The sequence below is a fragment of the Hydra viridissima genome, unplaced genomic scaffold (genome assembly GCF_058129835.1).
Source record: "Hydra viridissima isolate aposymbiotic clone 2 unplaced genomic scaffold, HvirCarnegie_v1 scaffold_12, whole genome shotgun sequence".
Classification (NCBI taxonomy): Eukaryota; Metazoa; Cnidaria; class Hydrozoa; order Anthoathecata; family Hydridae; genus Hydra; species Hydra viridissima.
Genome location: NW_028324311.1, coordinates 1,657,733 through 1,681,337, shown reverse-complemented (window position 1 = coordinate 1,681,337; position 23,605 = coordinate 1,657,733). Strand labels below are relative to the sequence as shown.

Below are 23,605 nucleotides of genomic sequence, written 5' to 3'. Positions count from 1 at the left end.
TCTTTTTCAACAAAATAAAATTTTTCCTCATAGTTATTTATCATTGACTTCAAATTTTTTACAATTGAATCAAATTGAATAGTGTCCATTTTTTTAAAATTTTTGAACTCATTAGGTAAACTATTTCTTTCATAGCACATTAACCCAGTGACATCTCTTTTTCTAGACACTATTGGAATACAAAACACTGCTATAACTTTAAAGATTGATGGAGGACGCACTGGAACAAAACTACCACCTTTAGCTTTTTTAAATTCTGCATCTTTAGGCTTGTGCTGAGCAGAAATTTGCTTATAATCTGTAAACACAAAGTTTGCATATGGAAGTTTTTTAATCCATAACTCACGATCCTCGGATTCACAGACAAAGACATACCAATTTTATCTTCACCATGTTTTAAAATGCACTCAAACATTGGCTAACCATTTCCTGACTCTAAAATATTGCAAAAACAATCAAACTGATCACTTTCAGTTATAATTTTCCGGAGTGCACTGAAGCCTTTTTTTGCATTTATAAGACCCTGAATAAAATTCTTCAACAGATACTCCAATATTCACTACACTATCCCATAATATTTTTTTCATTTGAAACAAGAAGAACTATTAATTACTATTAGTTAATTAATTCCAGTTATACTATTACAGCTCGAAGAACCATAACCTTATTTTCTCTTCACTTACTTCGAAATTATAGAAATAAATTTCACATTTGTAAACTTCGTTTACGATTTGAGTGTGACCATTTTCTGGCGATATCAGAAATTTACTTCAAATAAAAGAAAGAAACATTAAAAACACTAAGTTTTATAAAACGAAACAAAATACAGAAAAAAATTTCGTTATTTATTAAAACAAAATACAGACACGCAATTATTTCTTTAAAGTTAAATAATTTTGCAGACCTGGAATCTTGTGACGCATTCGGCTAAAAGTTCTAAAAAAAGACTGGTTTTTTAAAAAGTAAATTCTCCATATTAAAAATAACAAACCTTTCTCTTTTTACTTTTCTTAATAAAGCAGGTCTTATTTTTCCTAATTGTAAAAAAAAAAAAAAAAAAAAAAAAAAAAAAAAAATCAAAGTTCCTTCCTTCCTTCGTGTGTATTTCTAAATGCCCCCGAACGTCAATAATCTTAACAGTGAATTTTATTTGCAAGGTTGCGTCAAAACAACATTTTTTTTTGAAAACAAAAGAACAGCGTTCTGACTGTGTAACGTACGAGTTTATGTTTACAAAGTAAGGCGAATTCGTATTGTACATAACATTTTAAATAGGTTACATGGAGATTAGGAAAATCTATATACGAAAAATCGCAGTGTATCTATCAATAAATCTCATCTGATAAAAATACCAATCCACTTGTGTATCAAAATAAATTATTTATACATTTTACTGAGAATTTGAATAAAGTAACTAGATTTTTTTAATGTATTTTTGAATTTTATATATCTTTAATCAAAATTACTTTGGGAGAACAGAGCTTTTGGTTTTTTAATTACTAACGCAACATCATTATGTAGTCGGCGAAAAGTCTTTTTTTCAACTTTTTTTTTCTTCAACAGAGTATTTATGTTGCTTTTGCATTTTTAGACTGATGACAATATGTGTTTACAAATGTCGTTCAAAAAATGGCTTTTATTGATATATTTCTTAAAACTCTATCCAACTAACTTTTTTCTTTTTTGTAAGTTAACAATTTTTAAAAAAATACAGGTATGTATCATATTAGACTCTAAACCCATGGTTCTTTAGAATAAGAAAGTGAATAAAATTTGTCACAATACAAAAATGCTAATACATAAACAATGAATATAAAATGCATATTCATAAACAATTTTGTTGTTACTTGCTTTTTCTCCTTACTTGCTGTTTTTTTTCTTTAACTATCATTTTTTTGGTTTTCTTAAAGGTTTTTCCTTTAGTGTTGTCTTTATAATTTTGGATAGCCAGCTTTTCCACAATTTTTCTCTCTCTTTAACCTAGCTTTGGGATTTGCTAAAGGCATGGGAGACAACTTTTGTATATTAGATCTTAGTCCTTGTGTTGAAATCTTACAGTCTTTGTGTTTTCAACCAGATTCCTGTGTTATGATTTAAGTATTTACTTAACTATAATTTCACAAACCTTTCTAAAATATTATTTATACTGCCAGTTACCTTAGAAATTTAATTGTATTCTATAACCTCCAAAATCTCCTTTTGTATCACCTTAGCCTTCATTTCATTAAGGTATTTTCTTTTACTGTTTCTTCCTATTGCTGTTTCTTCCCTTAAGTATCTTGTCATAAAAATAAACAGCCATAATAACTTGTATGTATGTATGTATGTATGTATGTATGTATGTATGTATGTATGTATGTATGTATGTATGTATGTATGTATGTATGTATGTATGTATGTATGTATGTATGTATGTATGTATGTATGTATGTATGTATGTATGTATGTATGTATGTATGTATGTATGTATGTATGTGTGTGTATGTATGTATGTATGTATGTATGTATGTATAATTTACTAAATTAGTTATTGACAACTTCAGCTATGTCTCATAAAATTATGTCACTAAAATCTGAATGCTGGGCAAAGAAACATTATTATACTATAGTATTCATGTTAAACAATGTTAATACACCACTTTGTTTATTAAAAGTTTTTAATTCCTAGATCTTGTCTCATTTTTAAAATGCAAAAATCTATAGTTAGTATATTTTACCTTAAAATCAATAACAATTAAAAGTGTATTTATTGTTATTTTAATCACTTTTAATACTTAAGTTGCATAATTCATTAATTATATAATAGTTCATACTAAAACTTACTAAGTTTATTATTGATAACTTTAGCTTTGTCACATCAAAATATGTCACTGAAATCTGAATGGTGGGCTAAAAAAATTTATCTTCTTAGAGAAGATGTAAAAGGAGAAGTAAAATCAAAGAAGTTTAAGCTTTTTTCAATTAATTCTCAAACATGGGAAGCTTCTAAAGGAGTCTTTTTGGAAGAAAATTCAGATGATGAGCAACCTAGTGATAGAGAAAAACTGTTTTTGCGTTCTATTGATAATCCTCAAAACACAGTTACAGTACATATTTCTCAAGTTTACAAGCTTTCAGATGAATATTATTTTTTGATGATGGCTGTTCCTGATGGATTTAATCGTGTTGAAATTCTGCGTGAGCCAGGCAAGCTAAGGCAAGGAAAGTCAGTACAACCTGGTGATTTGGTCAATATTGAAACAAAGCATGGTGTTTTTGAGGCAAGAATTAGGTATAAAGGTCCAATTAGTGGGAAAAATGGTACATTCTTTGGTGTAGAGTTTGAGGTTTGGAAAATTTCTTCTTTTTCTTTTATTTATAAATACAGTTTATATTCTTAAAAGTATGCTTCAATTAAAGTTTTTTCTGCTTTTTACTGCATCCTTCATAGAAAGATTTTCACTTTTCCAGTTTTGCACAATATCTGAAAAAAAAATGCAACTAGTTTTTATGCCATATGTCAAAAGAAAAACAGTTAAAATATTTGTAAAAAACTATAAAAAACTATTAAGAAACTAAAAACCTTCTTTTCAGAAGGATTGATTTTTTCTGCAATAATCATACTAAACCATATCTGCTTTGATTGAAATCCTGCAAGTTCTTTTTATATCTAGATTAAAGGATTTTTACAAGAAAATTATAAGGTTTAAATAAAATCTGATAAGTCCAAGCAGACCTTAAGTTTGCCATATAGTAATCTAATGTTTTGCTGATTCCAACTATATTTCTATTTCTTAAAGTTGAAATTGAAGGATGTTTTTGCTTTACTTAACTATCACAATGTAAGTTTGAGTATTATTTTCTTTGATTTAAAACAAGATTTTCAGGTTAAGTTAAAAATCTTCATATGTATAGATATTTTCAATCTCCATTAAAGGGTTCAACCTTTTTGCCTGTGATATTCTTTCGTTAAAATTATTTTTCTGGAATAATAGTATTGGGTTTTAAAGCAATCATCTTTTTTTTAAGTTATGTAAACTTTGTTAAACTTTTTTTTAGAGAAAAGTTGGTGATTGTGATGGGAAGCCGCATTTTGAATGTGAAGATCAATATGGAAGTTATGTTGCACTGCATGATATTCATTTTATTAACAAACATGAGAAAACTCAACTTTCAAATAATAAAACATCAAATGAAGATAATAGGACGCAGTTCACTCCAACAAGCAGATATAATGGAATGAAAATTGGCACAAAAGTTCTTTGTTTTATTCCAGGTTATCAAGAATCATTAAGGGGTTTTGTTGTTTATATTGGCACTAAAGAAAGTAACATTGATCCAGTTGCTGTCGGAGTTCAGTTAGTATGTTTTTACTATTATTATTGTTTTTATTTTTATTATCACTAGTGTTATTATTATTATTATTATTATTGTTATTATTATTATTGTTATTATTATTATTATTATTATTATTATTTTTATTATTATTATTATTATTATTATTATTATTATTATTATTATTGTTATTGTTATTATTGTTATTATAATAATTATTGTTATTATTATTATTATTGTTATTCTTATTATTATTGTTATTGTTATTATTGTTATTATAATAATTATTATTGTTATTATTATTATTGTTATTATTATTATTATTGTTATTATTATTATCATTATTTTTATTATTATTATCATTATCATTATATTCATTATTATTATTACTATTATTGCTTCTATTTTTATTATCATTATTTTTATTATTATTATTATTATTATTATTATTATCATTATATTTATTATTATTATTACTATTAATGCTTCTATTTTTATTATCATTATTTTTATTATTATTATTGTTATTATTATTAATAGTATTATTATTATTATTATTATTATTATTATTATTATTATTATTATTATTATTATTATTATTATTATTATTATTATTATTATTATTGTTAATATAATAATAATAATAATAATAATAATAATAATAATAATAATAATAATAATAATAATAATAATAATAATAATAATAATAATAATAATAATAATAATAATAATAATAATAATAATAATAATAATAATAATAATAATAATAATAATAATAATAATAATAATAATAATAATAATAATAATAATAATAATAATAATAATAATAATAATAATAATAATAATAATAATAATTATTATTATTATTATTATTATTATTATCATTATATTCATTATTATTATTACTATTAATGCTTCTGTTTTTATAATCATTATTTTTATTATTATTGTTATTATTATTAATAGTATTATTATTATTATTATTATTATTATTATTGTTATTGTTATTATTATTATTATTTTTATTATTATTATTATTATTGTTAATATTATTATTATTATTATTATTATTATTATTATTATTATTATTATTATTATTATTATTATTATTATTATTATTATTATTATTATTATTATTATTATTACTATTATTGTTTCTATTTTTATTATCATTATTTTTATTTTTGTTATTGTTATTATTATTATTTGCTTTAAAAGTCTTTTTAACATCCCTAAGTTGAATTAAATTTTGAACGAAAGTTTTTAAAGTTATGAAATGGAAAACACTTTGACAAACAGTGTTTTTAGTTTGATCCCTAATAATGTTAACTTATTGTGCATTTATCTTAACTTATTGTGCATTTATAATATGTTAACAGCAGTTAGTAGTTGTGTTAAGAGGTTAACTGGAGTTATTAAAAAAACTTTTTTTGAATGTTTTTTTTTTTTCATATTTTTTTAATTTTTTTTTTGTTTCATCAGTTTTATCAATCAAATGGATTTTTCAACAGTAATTAGGCTAATATTTCATTACGCATTGATTCTAAATTTTGAAGTTGCATTTGTATTTATGTTGAAGTTGTATTTTGAGTTTTGAAGTTTGACAAACGTTGAGTTTGAACTTTTTTTTTTTTTTTTTTTCTTTAAAAACTTTTAAATAGTATTTTTAGCTTGAAAAAAACTTTTTTTTCATTTGAACCTCCTTTTGGTCTTGAAACGAATCAGATGAAAGTGAATTAAATCTATTAGTGGTTCCTAGAATGAGTCAGATGAAAATGTGTTGGTTTTAAATTAGTACATTATGCCCTAAATATAATTATGGTAATATGGTTATTCAAATCTTTGAAAGTTGATTCTATTAGTGGCCACCATAATTTTGCTGTTTTTTTTTTTCATATAAATAGGTTTATATATTTAAAATGCTTTGCTTGCAATTTTTTTAGTTTGAAAAGCCAAGCAAGCCAATTGAAAATGGAAACTTTTATAAAGATTATAAGCTTTTTGAGTGTCCTGAAGGCTTAGGCTACATTACCACAGATATGAATTCCTTGCATATAGTGGAAGAAAATGAATCTAATAGTAAGTTTAAGTTTGCTTTTTAAATCATTTTACTATGTTAAAAAATTACTTTATAAGGTCTTTTCTCCTTTTCTTTCCTTAATAAAAAATTTACTTAATACATTAAGAAAATGAAAAGCTTCAGTTTTATTTTGATTAATTTGAACATTAAGCTTTAAAGATATTCGTTTAAACAGAAGATAAATAAGATAGATAAATTTTTCCAACTTCCTAATGTTGTTTATGAAGGACTCAGAGTCAGAAAATATTCTCTTGAAGATTGCAGAAGGTATTATTTTGGTATATTTATATCAGATCCATTTCCCTGGAAAAGTATGAAGCAGTATTTTGCTGTTGAGTTTTTTTAGGGGACTTAGTGTTTCAAGCAGTGTACTCAATTAATCGTGGTTTTAAAAGTTTTGAGTTTACAATCTACATATTGATTTACTTTTAGTTGAAGGCAAAGTATTTGTATGTATGTTCATCAAATATACATGTATAAACTCAAGTTTTTTGATGCATCCAAGTAAACAAATGAAACTCCTTTTGAGTTTTTTTTTTATCTAAGATAATTGATGTATATTTTGATTTTGGCTTTGTTTTGATCCATATTGATTACTTCAAGTTTCTGATAAATGTATGTTCATTATCTGCTCTTTTGCATTTTGCAAATGCATTTAATTAAAACCACAGCACAAATTAGAAATCTTCCAACTTTGAAAGTTTAAGTCTAAAATGGAAAAGCATAAGTACAATACAAATCTGCTATTTGAAAACATTTTTTAGAGAGAATATTGAGATAATTATTGGCAAATATATGATAAAGTTACATTTGCATAGTATTATATGTAATGACTGCTTAAAAATACTGTTCAAACTAACAAATTAATAATGACAGTTGTTAAACAGTTTGTATATTTTGGACTTTCTACTTTAAGTATACTTTAAATAGTGTGAAGTGGTATTAAGTGTTTTAACACCAAATAGCAATTATGTTTTAATTATCAAATAATTTAAAATTAAATCTGTAAAGTGTGTTTTTAAGGTTTGGCTGTTTATGCAGTTGCTCCAGTGGTCTTCTTAGAAAGCTTAAAGTGAACTAAGCTACCAAAAGATTGAATTTTAGAGCATTTCACATTACCAATAAAGTATTTAATCAGATCAAGGTCATCACAAGTTTTTGTCATTAATGAGCCAATATCATATATTGTCACTTGGATATACTTAGATTCATTACTATTTAGTAATGCATCAAAGTAAAGAAATGAACCTTGTTTTGAGAATAATTTTTTTTATCTGATGTAGGTTTTTCAATACTTTCAGCTTTGAGATGAAGTCCAAAACGGATAAATATAAGTGCAAAACAAATCTGTATTTTAAAAACATTTTGTAAAGAGAATTTTGAGATGGAACTGTATTCGTAATAATTGGCAAATATGTGATAAAGTTACATGTACTTAGTATTATATGAAATAACTACTTGAAGATAGTGCTCAAAGTTTGCAACTGAGTTTGAATACTTTCCCGTTCTTTCTGAGCTCCATTTGACTTTACAAGATTAAATTTTGATTCATAATCATAAAGTTTTCTTCCAGAATGATAATAGCATGTTAAGATATTTTTTATCGATATGCAAGTCTTTCCTCTTGATGAGTTTGTCAAAGAAATATTTTTTTACATGGAATTCCTACATTAAATCAACTCACTTTCAATAAATGTCTAGTAGTAATCTTTATCAAAAAGTTTTGATGCTTTTGAATTTAAATTTCTAGTTTAAGATTCAAATACAAATTTCTAATTTAAGTTTTTTCTTTAGTTTTTTTAAATTTGAACTTCTAAATTAACATGATAGCTTAAATTTCAATTTTAAACTTCTGATTTCTGTTTGATTGAAATTTCTCATTAAAAAATATTTAATGTGAATTTTTCAGCATCTTGACATTTTGTTGATCAACTATGGGTGTCTTTTTGTGCTTAGCTCCTGACCTTCGCTTATTTTTTTTTCACATAACAATCTGTATCAGCATGTTCATAAATAATAAAGTAAAAAATTGTTTTTTAAAGTTACAATATAAGAAAAAAAAAATCACCTAACTATATGTATGAAGAATTTCAAGTCAGTTTTTGGTTTTATGAACTTGAGAAAAAGATCTTTGAAAAAAAAAGATATCATCTTTAAAGATTTTTTAAATACCATGATCTGGGACAAGTAGTCCATGATCAGGGTGACTAGCTTTGTTATTATCATCCACAAGGTTAATTTTAATAACTGGGAACATTTAAATTGTTTAACATCTTTCTTATATTTTTATCTTTTAGTTTTAGATAAATCGTTTAAAACAAATTCGAGAGATGTATTTATTATAATGGCGGAAAGGTTATCAACAGCATGGAAGACTTTTGGCAAATTACTTCACATAAACGATAAATATCTGAATTTCTTAAATCTTCAACAAATTCCCTCAGAGGAAAAAATGTTCACTATCTTAAATGAATGGGCAAAAAGTAATCCTGACAAAGGTTGGAGTCATTTGCGAAACTTATTGTTGCTTCGAAATGAAGAGGAGGTGGTTAAAACTTGTGAAATTAGTAAGGATGAAAAAAAAAAAAAAAACATTTAATTTTTTTATTTCCATAAATTTAAAAGTTTTCAAAATGTTTTTTGAATTGTTTAAGATAATTTGTTAACCAGAGCCTGTTCATCATAATTATCCACAGTGATTGTTGATGAAAATCATTTCCTCATAGTTATTCATCAAAATGATTCTCTTTTGGTTTGTTCAGGTTTTTTAGTTGCCTTTTCATGCATTGCCAATCTGGATTATACTGAAAAAATAATCACCATTTAGATTATTTTTCTTAAGTTGGATTGCCCCCCTCCCCCTCCCTACCCATATTAGTAATATTGAGGCTAATTCTACTAAATATTAGCAGTAAGTGTATAAACTATCTTTGATTTTTCAAGATTTTATTGCAGTTAGAGTAGGTGTTTGGTAACTTGTTTGTTTTCATATCTTTTTATGTTTTGCTTTTACAGCTTATCAAATGGTTTTTAGCTGCAATCCACTTTGTTAAAAAGCATACTAAATAAAAAATGCTACTCTTTAGAGCTTAATGATCTAAAACAGAACTCTTCTCTTCAAATAAATGATATGGTAGAGTTTCAAATGTCTGGTACTACTTTTTATGGTGTTCTCAAGTGGAGAGGTTTTGTTCCAAGAGTAGTGAATGAAGTTGCTGGTATAGAACTTGTAAGTGTGGTATTTATTTATGTTATATTTTAGAATTTATATGTCAAATCATCAAATTATGTGTTATATTTAACCATAGTTTTCAGAATTGCATAAACTTTGTGCAGTGATTTATTCTATTACAAGGAATGGATTCTGAGCATTACAGTTTTAAATATTGAATAACTTCTAAAATAATGGGGTTTAAGTTTTGCTCTGGTTTTTTTAAAGAGACAGTTTTTATGCCAACAATATCTAACTGCATAAAATAATATTTTTTGGTTTTGATTGGTTACTTCCTACCCAGACACTTTCTTCTGGGCTTATTTTGGAAAAATTGATCGGCATTGTAAAATATTCTTACAGAATTTTCAATGTCTTTAGACAAAAGCTAACCTTTATAAAGGTGATAATTATGAAGTTTTTAATCTCTTGGTTTTTTTTTAGCATTACAAAGTTGATGATCCTAATATGATCTGATGAGTCCCAAATCCTCTTAATGACTTTCTTTGTTAAATTTATTAAAGGACCTTATCATATTATATTACAATATTGTTATTATATAATATTTATATTATTTGAAATTTATTGTGTTTCTTTTGCATAACATGAATTGTGTTAACTGGACCATCATGTTTGCATAACCACAATAAAGTTAAGGAAGAACCTGTGTTAAGTCCCCTTGAATGGACTATAGTACCTGGTTTTTGGTTTGCCAAACTTTCAGTAAGAGTTCTTGAAGTTACTGTCTGGTATATTTTGTAAGCATGTTTCTGATCTGAAATTAACTCTTTACTATTTCTTCACAAAGTTCAATTAAGCTAGTACCTACAGATATTGGCTTGAAATAGTAATTTCTTTCAATTTCAGTCACCTTGGAAAGCAACTTTCCTAGGGGTCCAGTAAATTCTGTCTTTAAGGTTGTCTTACCATCAAGCTCTTCTATTAAATATCAAATGCAAAGTTCATTTGTGTGAAGTGAACATATTAGCCATCCTAACTTTCTTCCTAAAATAACATTAAATAATAGATAACACCTCCATTATAACTTGTGTTTGATGCTGTGCTATTGCAACCAATCAACTTTAATATATCTTCAACACCATACAAAGTAGACCAATTAAATACTTTGTTTGCAATATGTTCAGCAGGTTTAATCTTTGATTTTTTAGGTATTTCTTCTTTGGTTAAATGATGAAGATAATTACCATACTCATCAGTCAAAGTGTAGTGATTTTCCTTTTTAACTTGGGGATAAAATTTTTTAGTTTCCTCATTAAATGTGAATATATAGGTTTTGTTTTTTCTTTCATTAAAGAGAACACAAGAAATATCTTCAGACTCAAATCTATTCTCTACAATAATCTGAAACTCAGACAGAACCTTATCTTTGGTTCTATACACTTTATTTTGGTGCACCAGTAAAAAAAAAGGGCTGATTCTGGAACAATCTGTTTTTTCCACCAAATTCTTTAAATATGCTAAGACAATTGCAGCAGCAGCAGCAGCAGCAGCAACAGCAGCAGCAGCAGCAGCAGCAGCAGCAGCAGCAGCAGTAGTAGTAGTAGTTTTAAAAACCTCATATCTAATTGCAGCAACAGCCATATTTTGAATCTTCATATAATTTCGCTTTACTTTAGAATCTTTACTTTTATCCAATACATCAGTATTTTCTGTGTAATTAGAACATTTTAAGTCACTATTAAATACCCTTTCTCATTTTTACATTTTCCTAAAAACTTATGTTCTTTTCAAATGGCTCCAATTTAACTAAAAGTTATTCTTTCTTACTACTTTGCTCCATTGCCTTCTGTTTCCTTGTAATCTCTTCATAATTTTTTAACCCTATTACAACTTGAAGTTTCTCTCCCTCTTTTGTTCTCTGCGCTTGAATGAATTCTAACTCTATTAAGGGAATCTGATTTCCCACATGTAAAGTTGATGTGAACTTTTCTTTCACATCCCAGACAATTTGATTCATTACAGAAAAGATTAGAACATTTGCAGTTATTTCAAATACTAGCGACATAGACTTTATTATGTTGTCAATATCTTCCTTTTTAGTTAACCTTTTTCTGCAAATATCCTGTACATCATTATAAACTATTTTAATTTTTCTTTCAATTCACTTAACAATAATTTCATCCGATTCATTCGACAATCAACTTCCAACCTTGTCTCCTTAAGCAAATCATCGAATGGATAGATATTCTTTTCTGATATCTCTTTAATCATTATAGCATTACGAAGAACAGCACCAAGAGTTGGTAGTTCAGATGGCATCAAGTTTCTTCCTTTCCCTGGAAATAAAATATTATTGTTATGTTATTTATTAATGTTATCAATTTTATTATTGATAATATAATATTATTAATGATAAATTTGTTTGTAAGAAAAAGTAATGATAATATTATTAAAGTAATGCAATACAATTGAAAGATTTATAATATTAAGATAATGCCGAAATATATTTATATATAAAAAGTGCATTTATTACCAATTAAATCAGACATAGCTGTGAAAACCTTTTTTTCTTTTCATGCTATTAATGTTTTCATACCGATTCATATTCATTCTTAAATATCTTGTTTACTTTGACAATATACACCTTGTACAGAAAGTTTAAACGCACTTGTTTTTTTGTAAATTATGGTAAGTTTGGACTGGTGCAAAGAGAAAATCTGATGATGGGTCTTCATTTTTTATTGTTTTTTTTCTTAGCCAATTATTAATTAAGAAAAAAACACAACTTTCAAAGAAAAAAATACAAAATCTTTTCTGAAATGTAATATGAAACACAAGAAATCAAAAAATTGATGAGAAGAAAGTGCAATAAAGTTTAAACGCACTTAGTAATTTTTTGTCATGGAAATATGTTAATATGGGATATGACCCCCGTTGTTTTTGATACATGCTTGTAGTCGGCTTGGCATTGATTCAGTAAGATTTTCAATCATCTTGATTGGAATTTCAAGCCACAATTTTGTTAGTTCTTTTTTAAGCATTTCGTGACTTGTTATTTGCTTTTTTGTTAGTTGATAATCCATCCAGCTCCATAAATTTTCGATCGGGTTTAAGTCAGGTGATCGTGCTGGCCAAGCCATGAGTCGAATATTACTTTCAACGAAATAATTGGTAATTGAATGTGCTGTATGACATGGAGCATTGTCTTGTTGAAATAACCAGTTTTGATCAGCCTGGAACAAATCGCAACTAGGGATAAGCGAATTTTCCAAAATGTCACGATACCCATACTGGTTCAATCTTCCTTCGTATATTTTATGACAGCCAACTCCTGAGCCTGATATGCATCCCCATATGCCGACAGAGCCACCACCTTTTTGAATACGGCTGTGTATGTGTTGCTTCAAATATTTTTCCGTATTTTTGCGACGAACAAATCTTTTGTTTTTTCTGTTAATAATTTCAAAATTCGACTCATCGCTAAAGATAATTCTTTTCCATTGTTCCACTGAATAATTTAAACGCTCTTTGCACCATTTTTTTCGCTTTAGACGATCGGTTAACGACAACATAGGCTTTCTTACAGCATGAAACGAATATAATTCTTTTTTGCGTAGTAACTTACTTATTGTCGTACGACTAACTGTTTTGTCTACAAGCGAACTATTGATTTCTGCAGTCAAAGCTGACACTCCTGCTTTTGGGTTGCGTCTGCTAAGCGTATAAAGCATGTTTTCATCGCGAGCTGACAGTTTTTTTGGGCGCCCAATACGAGGTTTATCATTGACACTACCAGTCGATAAGTAATTTTTTATTGTTGTACGAACGCTGAATTCAGAAATATTCAAATGTTTGCCAATTTGTCGATTGCTCATTTTCATTTTATGCATGCCAATGACTTGCCATTTGATTTTCGATGAGACAGCTCTTTTACCCATGAAAATATGATCTTTTGACAAAGTTTTATCAGTTGAAAATGGCTGAAAGTTGAATCAAATCGTAGACGCAGTTTTTTTTGCAAAATAAAATAAGAATAAAGATGCAAGTACAATATGCTAACGATAGCAGGCTGTTGAGTGATGAAAATGCGAAAGACTGCAAGAAAAAATCAATCAATTAACTAGAGTTACGAGTTTTCCAACCAAAGTGCGTTTAAACTTTATTTCAAAAAATTGAAAGGACTTAATTGCTCCGTTAATTTTCTCATCACCCTCCACCTTCTTTATGGTGTCCTTATATATTTTTTTTCTCTAAATCGATAAATTAAACCATTAGTAAAAATAAACATAAAAAATTCGGACCTTATCTCATCAATTTATCGGGTTATCATTTCTTAAAAGAATTATCGACGTTAAAAAAACAAGTGCGTTTAAACTTTCTGTACAAGGTGTATATACGAAATACCAAAAATATATAGAAATGTAACGATATATCAAAACCCAATTTTAAAATATTTTTATTTAAGTACTCTTCCTAAAAATTTGTTTAAGTATTTCTTTCTAAAACTTTGTTTAGTGTTTTTATCAAAAAAAGTTTAATTTTATCAAGTGTTAATGAGTTTTATTGCTTCCGCAAGAACTTTATTTCGCCTAAATTTTTTTCGTGTAGAAAATGAAACAAAGTTCAATTTTGCAAATAAAGACTTTATAATGTCACCTTTTTTTTTAACAAATCCTAAATTTATATACCTTCAAACAAAAAAATATTTAGGGCCAAGTGTTGATAGTAAAAAGCGATGATTTTTAAAAAGTACGGGATGCTCTAGTGTTTAGGGAAATTAAATGTGGAATGACTTCGTAATAAAAGTATTGATTAAAGTTATCAAAGTTATTGACTAACGTTATTGAAGTTGTTGTTTCTTCTTGGGCCTACAAATAAATAATTTTGTTTGTAAGATTTCAGATTTATACAAGAGTTGCTTCTTCTTTTGTGCTAGGAGGAATCTACTTCTCATCTTACTACCACAGATGGTGTTTTTATGGGTAAACGTTATTTTGTATGCTTAAGTTCAAGAGGATATTTTACATTCTTGAGCAATTGTAAGCCAGATAATCGATTTCAGAACTTCGACATGCCAACAAGTTAAGGTAATTTTTTTTTTTTAAGTTAATAGCCGATTATCATACTGGTCAATATATTTTATGCTAACTTAGATTTAGTGGTTGTTTTTTTTACTAAACTCGATTTCATATAAACAGGCCCTTAGTGGTTGTTTTTTTTTTTACTAAACTCGACTCGCTGATTCCAAATCTGGCTTTCTTTTTTGTTTCACATCAACTTTTTATTTTTCAGCAAATTTCGTGTTTTACGATTAAATAAATGATAGAGAAAAAAAATTAAATTTATTGACTTTTCAGTGTAATAAATAAGGGAAATAGATTCAAAAGATAAGTTATATACAGTCAATTGAGCTGAAATAAGCAATAAAATGCAGGATAACAGACATAAAAATGTGGCATATTCATGGAACAAATTTCCGCTTGCGTGAGTATCTTGAGTGTTTCGTGTTCTGACACTCTCGTTGAATACTCTAACAGTAGTCTACCAATGTGTGTCCCATCGACCTTGATGTCTATTCTCCATCACTTTCAAATCTTAATAAAACCGCTTGCCATGCTCGTCGCTTACATCGCCAAAATTAGCAGGAAACTCATTGAGATGGCTATTGACCTGCATCTAATACACTTGCTTCGCTTGGATCTTGAAGAAAGTTCCTTGAAAATAGGCACTGGTATCTCATCTGACTGAGGCACAGGACGAAATGCTGAAACCAGATTTGGTTAACTTATGTTTTGCCTCATTTTCTTCGTATAACCAGAAGTCTTTGTGAAACAGAAGTAGCAATTGTCTATATGGTTTTTTGGCTCTCGCCATATCATACGGATGCCAAACGTTAGTCTTTTCTTTGTGTCATTTATCCATCGTCGTAAATTTTCAGCTAATGGTTTACATTATGCGGGACCCATGATTTCTCCTGATCACCCAGATTAACCTTAAAGTAAGCCAAGTAAGCTCTTTTGACAAGTAAAATTCTCTTTGGTACTGTAAAATTCAGACAATTATAACAAAAATTATCTGGAGAACTCAAACATTTCTTTCGTAGTGATGCCATTATATTGAACCGAATGCAGCGATGATAATTATAATCCAATACGAGTGACAACTCCAATGTTTTTGGTTTGCTAGTGGAGGTGTACTTATGAGTGTTCCTTCGACCGCTTAATCCGATCGCAAATGAGGCACGCTCTGATTAGTTGATCGCTAAACTTCTGTTGGTACGTTGATTTTGAGGTGGATAAAGTATTATATTTATATTATTAAAGTATTGAATGGCCAGCGCCACTTTGACAGAAGCGCGCTGATCCCTGACACTCATCCTCACTCGCTGCACGGTCAACTTAAACTGATCATAGACCACAACCACAACACAAGCCCAACCACAAAACAACGATAAGTCTCTGAACCATGTGTAGCAACAGGTTGGGCAAACACGGATAAATATTAAAATACTCACAGATAAAAAAGTTGATGTGATAGAAAAAAAATTATTGATATATTTGAACTCAGAGATCCCTCATTGCTAAAAAGCATCTGTCAAACCCAAGTCAGCAAAAAAGAATTGTTTTTGTCGACCAGTGTAATAAGTAACGAAATATAAATAGCAATATTGATTACTCCGGTAAAATTTAATGTGTGTGCATATATATTTATATATGTGTGTGCCTGAGCATATGTATTATATGACGTGTGTGTGTGTGTGACACCAATTAGGTCAAATTCAATTAGATGCAAATATTAATTCTGGTAAGTTAATAACTGGTTATAATCTATCGGTAAGTTAGATTGCAGATACCTTAGAAAAGTCAGAGGAATCCAAGATCATATCATTTCATGTTACATGGATGCAACTCTGTTTAGAATGCTTGCTTTTTGTTATGTACTCGACTTTATTTTGCATCGTAAGAGTGGAAAAGAAGATGATTCCTACAATAATGTTACAAAAATTGCTTGCATCAGAAAATCGTTCATCATTTGCAGTACTTAGAAAAGATAGTAGCGTAGTATACTACGTAGAAACTTGTATACAAGTAGTTTCTGTCTCTTCATTATTTGTTTGTTTCATGAACCTTTGGTAATGCACCTAAAAGTTCATGATGCAAATCATGTCCATATATTGTACACCAGGTCTTCAATGCAGGTTAGCTCGGTTTTATTGTTTGTCAGGTGAAGTGTTCATTTTTTCACTGAGCTCACTCAAAATGTTACTTTTGATTTTACAGTTTGAGAGATAAGCATCTAAACAAAAAATTTTATTGTGAAAAATAAACTTTTGGCAAAACAGTAATAAGTTTTTGATGAAAACTTGATGAAATTTCTGAAAGGATATCTAATCAAGATTTCAAATTATGCTACCAGCAAGTTCTTCATCCATCACCACAGGGAGAATTCTGTCCAGAACGTGGTGCTGACAACTGATAAATTTCAGTTTGTTGATATCCTTCTCGAGAACACTGTGCAATTGGTCAACTACGCCATTTTTTTTTTTCAGTGCTAACATTGGTTATATCAGCACGATCAGCTTTATCTAATTCCAAAAGTTGTATTCATGAAGAACTTTTTTCAAGAAATATTTGCAACGACAACTTTAAACAACAAAGAAGACAGAAAATAGCATTACTTGTTTGACAACAATACTTTATATGAACAGTTACACAGGTATTAGATATCCAGCCTTTGTTTGTTCTGTAAAGTTTTAGATTGTTGTGGAAAATAAAAACGTTGCTGAAATCTCAAAAAGGTCCGGAAAGTTCAAAACAGTTCTACAATGTTTTAGAAAGCACTAGAATGTTATAAAAAGTTGTAAGCAGCTGTTGGAAGTTCAAGAAAGGTCTGGAAAGTCCTAATAAGTCATAAAAAGTTTCAGAGAGGTTTACCAAGTAAGAGAAATAAATTAATGGCGTTAGGTATATAACTTATATTCCAAAAATTAATTTTGGGGTGACCTTTTTTTTTAAATTAAGAAGAATTAGGTATTATTTGATTGTCTTTTAAAACAAGAAAAATAAAATTTGATTATTTTTAGGCAAAGGTTCGTCCATTTGTGATAAAGGAAATTTTTTTTTCAGAGAAATCAAATTTCAAAAAGATATTGCCCTTGTAATCACGCCAAAGAAAATGTGGAGCGAATCTGATTATCCTTCAATATTAGAAAAAGACAATAAAGAGACATGCAAAAAAATATATTAGCGTTGTCAAGTGGAACGCAACTTTCCGACCCTTACGTATTTGAAAATCGGACGAATTTTCAATGACGCCCGATATCACACGTCGACATCACACGTCAACATTACACGGGGCAACATGCACCACTACTGATTATCATGCCAAATAAGATTTTACGTGAATCAAAGAAAGCCCATAAATCATTGTTTACAATGTGTATTACAAGTCAACTAACGCAATTTTGTTTTATTAAATCTGAATTAATTTACTGAACTATAAGTAAAAGTGAATCACAGCATACGGTAAATTTATAAATCACAGCATACGGCAAAACGTTAAGTTTTACGCTGGAAGCTGTTAATTTGTAATAACCACGGTAATGTTGCGCTAAGTTACGTCATACGAAAATTTTCCTCTTTTATCGTTATTTACCACATCACTAATTACCGCTTTTCTTGCTTATTATCGAAATATTAAAGATTTTTAAAATTTATTATTTGTATTTAATAAAAGATTTGCAGCCTCAAATATTTTGGACTTCTTTTTCTCCAATCCTCTTGTACTTGTCCTTGTCCTTGCTCTTTGACTTCTTCATGCCACTCAATTTTGCTTTTTTTTACTACTACTACCACTAACTACTACTAGTAGTACTTTGCCTTTGTTGGAGTGCTATTGGAATCAACAAAGAGAGACTTTGAATTTAGTGTGAAATAAGGAATTCATATAGTATAACTGGCTAAATTTTCTTCCAATCTTTGAGGTACCCTTAAGGAACCTTTGTGTAGTTTGCAAAATTGGTTTTTAATTCCATTTAATCATCCATATTTTTTCATAATTTTCATAATTTATAACTATCCTCCTGAGAATGCAATTTTACATTTAAATACCTTTTGAAGTTGCAGTTGTCCATTCATTTATTGTTATTGAGAAACGTGTTCCAGATTGCGCCGTTTTCATTAACTTATCCTTTAATTCCAATTTTTTCTCTTTAGCAAAGCCTATGATCAATTTTTTAAATTGTTTTTTCGCTTCTAGGCATTTCATAGTCGCGGTTTGTAGTTAATTCTGCAATAGCACTTGAATATCTGCTAGCATGAATAAAAAACCTATCATAAGCTGCACATTTTCACGTTCTTCGTATGAATTTTAACATACTTGTTTTTGCTTTTTTCTGTGTTGGCTGACTAAGCTGAGTTGGATAAGGCTCTTCATTTTTATTAACTTCAATCTTATGTTTTGCTCGATGGTTTGCCAAATTTGATGTACTCCCAACTGCACATTTTGAATCTGAATGGCATATTGTACATTTTGCCACATTAGGTGTTTCTTTTTGAAATATTTGCTTTACTCCTGTGGGGAATTATTTATACTTTCCCTGAGACACTAAAGAGTCACTTTTTGAACTTGATAATATATTTTACATCTGACTGCGAATCTATATTTTACAAAATACACACTCTTTTTATACACTTTTACAATCGCATCATTTTCACACATTTTATCCATTAACAATTAAATACCTTAACACCTAAAATATTAACACATTCAAACACGCCTTCACACAAACACACCTTCAAACACGCCTTCACACACCTTCAATTACGTCTTGAAGACTTTATTCACGACACCCTCCCCCGATTAAAGCTGAGACTTCGGCTTTAATCAGCTATCTTCCATCTCGTCTTCCATGATGTAATTGATCTTTTGTCTTGCATCCAATTTCGCCAGTCTCGTTTCTCTTTTCAAGGTATCCTCTTCGGCTCTGGTTTCCAAATTCTCGTCCGATTCGATTTCGCTTTCTGCCCCACAACTCATTTCCAAGTCACACACCAACTGAATTGGTCGTTCAATTACATAACCATTTCCCAGTCGTATTTTAAAGCCACGAATAACTCCATCTTTCCCTTTAATGTTGTTTTCAATTCGACCGATGTTGAGAAGTGCCTTGTCCTTCACATCGTCTTTAATGAGAACCATGCTTCCGACACCTGGGAGTTTTGCATTACCTCTCTTTTCCTTTGCTTGTTGTCGTTCTTCCATTGCGTGCACGTACTCGTTCATCCATCTTTTCCTTAAGTGATTCTTACAATTTTTCACAAACTTGACTCTCCGGAGTGCACAATCGCCCCTTGTTATTAAATCAATATCTTCTTCAAGCAAGATTGCAGGTCTCCCCCTCATTAATATATTTGGCGTCAATACTTGATTATCGAATTGGTCACCTTGGTAACATAGTGGCCTATTGTTCATAGCGCATTCCACATCCAACAATACTTCTTCCAGTTCAAAGAAGCTCAGGATGCCCTTACCGATTGTTTTTGACAAACTTTTCTTCATTATTCCAATTAATCTTTCAAACAAACCTCCCCACCACGGCGCTCTTGATAAATTGAACCTCCACTTTATGGCTGTAGTAGCAAGATAGTTTGCAAGATTTTCATCCTTCTTAAGTGTTAGTAACCACTTCCCTGTTGCCACAAATGTCCTTGCGTTATCACTAATCATCATTTGTGGTGGTCCTTTTCTCGCAACAAACTCCTTTAAAATTCTCTGAAATTCTCCTGCCGATAGATCATGACAAAGTCTAAGGTAGACAGCTCTTGTACATGCGCATGTAAAGAGTGCAACATAACATTTTTCGACCAACTTTTGTGGCGTTTTATATTTTAGCGGACCAGCAAAATCAACACCTGTAACCGTAAACGGTTCGATATCTTCAGTTCTAAAGCGTGGCAACATTGCTCTCGTTGGCGGTAAAAGCGGCTTCACTCTATATCTCTTACATAGATTACATTCAGGAATGACCTTTTTTACGGCAACTCTCAAATTCGGTATCCAAAATCTTTCTCTTATGCTACTCATTGTATCTCCTACTCCCCCGTGTAGCGTTTTTGCGTGATGATGCTCAATAATTCTTAGAGTTAGTTGGAATCCTTTTGGTACAAATATCGGATTATACCCAGAGACTTTTCCGTGACATCTCCAAAGCTGTTTCTCATCCTGTTTAAGTTCCACGTCCGACTTTATTGCAACAGCTTCTTGTAGTAACTTAATGTTCATTAACTCCGCTTCCATCATCTCCTCAGCTTTTAGCGGTCCTGTTATTTTTACTTCATTTCGACAATTGTATATAAACCTTTTTATAAAGGATGATATTCTTATGATCTTCCAATACTTGTGTTTACTCAATATTTCTTTAAATATATTATGTCCCTTTATTTCTTCAGTTGCCATACCGACGTTCTCTTTCACACTAATGGTTTCACATGATGCATTCGGCGCTTCGATTATTTCTGGTTGGATTGGCCAATTTTCCTTGTGTTTCAACCATATAGGTCCATTTAGCCACAAGCTTGATAATTTCTCAGGACTCACTCCTCTTGTTCCAAGATCACTTGGGTTTTCTTTTGTTGGGACATATAGCCATTTTACTTCTCCATTCAATAAGATCTGCTGAACTCGGTTCCTGACAAACTGTGACCAACTGCCCCTTTCCTTTAACCAGTAAAGTACTGCAGTACTGTCAACCCAATGATATACTTCAATGACATTATACTTGGTTAATGTCTTCCTAACATGATTCATTAACTTGCTCAAGGTGTGCGCTGCTACCAGCTCAAGTCTTGGAATACTAAGATCCCTCGGTGCAATCCGTGCTTTTGCTACAAGTAAGTTGCTTGTTTTTGAATATTGATGACTCACTGCAACGTAGACGCATGCACATACTGCTGATTTACTTGCGTCTGAAAATCCATGGAGCTCCATTTCAATGATTCTTCCAGACACGACACTCCGCGGAATTGAAATAGTTCTCTTGATGTTTATTGCCTTGATCCAGGTTTTCCATTCTTCTGAAAGTTCATTTGGAATTTGTTGATCCCAACCGAGTTTTAACAAGCATATTCGACTGTATAGTAATTTTCCAGTGATTAATACAGGTGCACTAAATCCCAATATGTCAAAGACACTGTTGAGAGCTGATAGCATTTTCCTTTTTGTTATTGCTCCTTTATTTCCGATAGTGATGCATGCAGTATAGTCAATCGATAGTTGATCCGATTCTTTGTTCCAAGGAATCCCAAGTATTTTTGTTGATTTAGCCTCAGCGTCGCTTTCCAGATTGCTGACGTTGCTATGCCATTTGTGCAGCTGGAACCCAGCTTCCATTAAGATTTGCGTTGATTCATTTTTAAACCTGATAAGTTCTTCTTCTGTTTCTCCACCTGCCTGTATATCATCGACATAAGTATCTTCTTCCAAAGCAAGCACCGTTTTTGGATAAATGTCCTTGTATTTTGATATATGCTTTTTAATCGTGGCGCCAAGAATGTAACGACTTGAACTTGAACCAAAAATTACCCTTGTAAATCGTAACTCCGTTAATTCCATTTTCTTTAAGTCCTTATACCAAATTAAGCGTTGTGCGTCTCTATCCATTTCGTGTATTCTAATTTGTAGAAACGCCTTCTTCACGTCAGCTAACACGCAGAGTTTATTCATCCGATTTCGTATGAGTATGTCAAATATCAAAGGTTGCAGCGATGGTCCCACTTCTAGACAGTCATTTAATGAAGGTGATTGAGCGTCTTTCCTAGCTGAACAATCATAAACTATTCTCATTTTCGTTGACTCAGCATTTTCTTTAATTACTGCTTGATGAGGAACGTAGTGAATAATTTCTCCCGTAGGTTTTTCTGGTGCCATTTCCAATATTCCCTCATTGATTTGTTCCATCATTATATCATTATACTGTTCTAGTTTCATAGTAACCATTCTGGTTTCATAGTAACCTTCGTCGGTTTGATGCAGTTTTTCGCTGAAGTCTTGGTGGAACATTGACTCACTGTTTGTGTCTGATAATCCAAGTACTTCTAAACTACACATTTGCTCAAACTCATCACGACCAGTGTTCTTTTTGAATCGTTAACTGCTGTTCCATGATTTGTTTTTCATACTCGAATTTTCTGACGCATTCGTTTTTGTTTATCGAATCCAACTTGTCCACCATTTTGTTTTTGATTTCAATCACTGCTTCTACTTCCATTACTGGTTTCGAAAGCCATTCTTCTACCGAATCGATGTTTTCGCCGTCGTCGAGCATTTTTCTGGTCAGCTCATCCTTTGCCATTTCAAATCTTCCCAATAAATTTGTTATTTTGTCCAGCGCTAAGATTATGCTTGATTTGTCGCCATTAATCGTGTTGCGTTCTATGCCTTTAATGTTTATTCTTATCATGTTGATTTCTCTCTGGTAAATTTGCTCTTGGTCCATTCTTCGCTAACTCGTAGGTTTCGTTCGTCCTGGCAGTAGTCTTCACCAAATAGTGTGGGGAATTATTTATACTTTCCCTGAGACACTAAAGAGTCACTTTTTGAACTTGATAATATATTTTACATCTGACTGCGAATCTATATTTTACAAAATACACACTCTTTTTATACACTTTTACAATCGCGTCATTTTCACACATTTTATCCATTAACAATTAAATACCTTAACACCTAAAATATTTACACCTTCAAACACGCCTTCACACAAACACACCTTCAAACACGCCTTCACACACCTTCAATTACGTCTTGAAGACTTTATTCACGACACTCCAGATCTTTTGCTGTTCATGCTTCGGCTAAAATAAAAAAACTTAATTTTTGTCATTGATTATTAAACATTAACTTTTATCAATGTACAGTAATATTTTACTACTTTAATATCATTTATTATCTATCATTTAGTTAGTTCAAATCTACATTGATAATGAACTTGGATCATCGTCTCATTTATGCCACTTTTTTCCTTACCAATACTTCTTCTT

The 23,605-nt window shown here is 29.8% G+C and overlaps 2 protein-coding genes, 1 long non-coding RNA gene and 1 pseudogene across 6 annotated transcripts; 1 reads left to right on the top strand and 3 right to left on the bottom strand.

Annotated features, from left to right (window-relative positions):
* Nucleotides 1-312: 312 nt before the first annotated feature.
* LOC149880693 (uncharacterized) lies at nt 313-1,022 on the bottom strand. Its single transcript, XR_016445421.1, has 3 exons — nt 905-1,022; nt 684-768; nt 313-435 (listed from the first exon to the last, which is right to left on the bottom strand). It is a non-coding gene; the product is annotated as an uncharacterized LOC149880693 (long non-coding RNA).
* Nucleotides 1,023-1,106: 84 nt separating this feature from the next.
* Nucleotides 1,107-18,317, top strand: LOC149880691 (ubiquitin carboxyl-terminal hydrolase CYLD-like). Of its 4 annotated transcripts, none has more exons than XR_016445420.1 (8): nt 1,107-1,237; nt 2,848-3,326; nt 4,039-4,337; nt 6,258-6,393; nt 8,692-8,961; nt 9,481-9,623; nt 14,503-14,653; nt 17,693-18,317. XR_016445420.1 is itself a non-coding variant. In XM_090068119.1 (8 exons), exons 2-7 carry the CDS (start codon nt 2,865-2,867, stop codon nt 14,650-14,652), a joined length of 1,464 nt encoding a protein of 487 aa, XP_089924245.1. In that variant the 5' UTR covers nt 1,107-1,237; nt 2,848-2,864; the 3' UTR covers nt 14,653; nt 17,693-18,317. The 4 variants fall into 4 exon arrangements, 2 of the variants coding, with proteins under 2 accessions (XP_089924245.1, XP_089924246.1); XR_016445419.1 differs by lacking the exon at nt 17,693-18,317 and adding an exon at nt 14,773-14,902 and having other exon boundaries at nt 4,039-4,341; nt 14,503-14,724; XM_090068119.1 differs by having other exon boundaries at nt 4,039-4,341.
* LOC149880692 (uncharacterized) lies at nt 10,172-11,879 on the bottom strand (annotated as a pseudogene).
* Nucleotides 18,318-19,184: 867 nt separating the features above from the next.
* LOC149880690 (uncharacterized) lies at nt 19,185-23,287 on the bottom strand. Its single transcript, XM_090068118.1, has one exon. It carries the CDS (start codon nt 22,671-22,673, stop codon nt 19,452-19,454), a length of 3,222 nt encoding a protein of 1,073 aa, XP_089924244.1. The 5' UTR covers nt 22,674-23,287; the 3' UTR covers nt 19,185-19,451.
* Between the last annotated feature and the right edge of the window lie 318 nt (nt 23,288-23,605).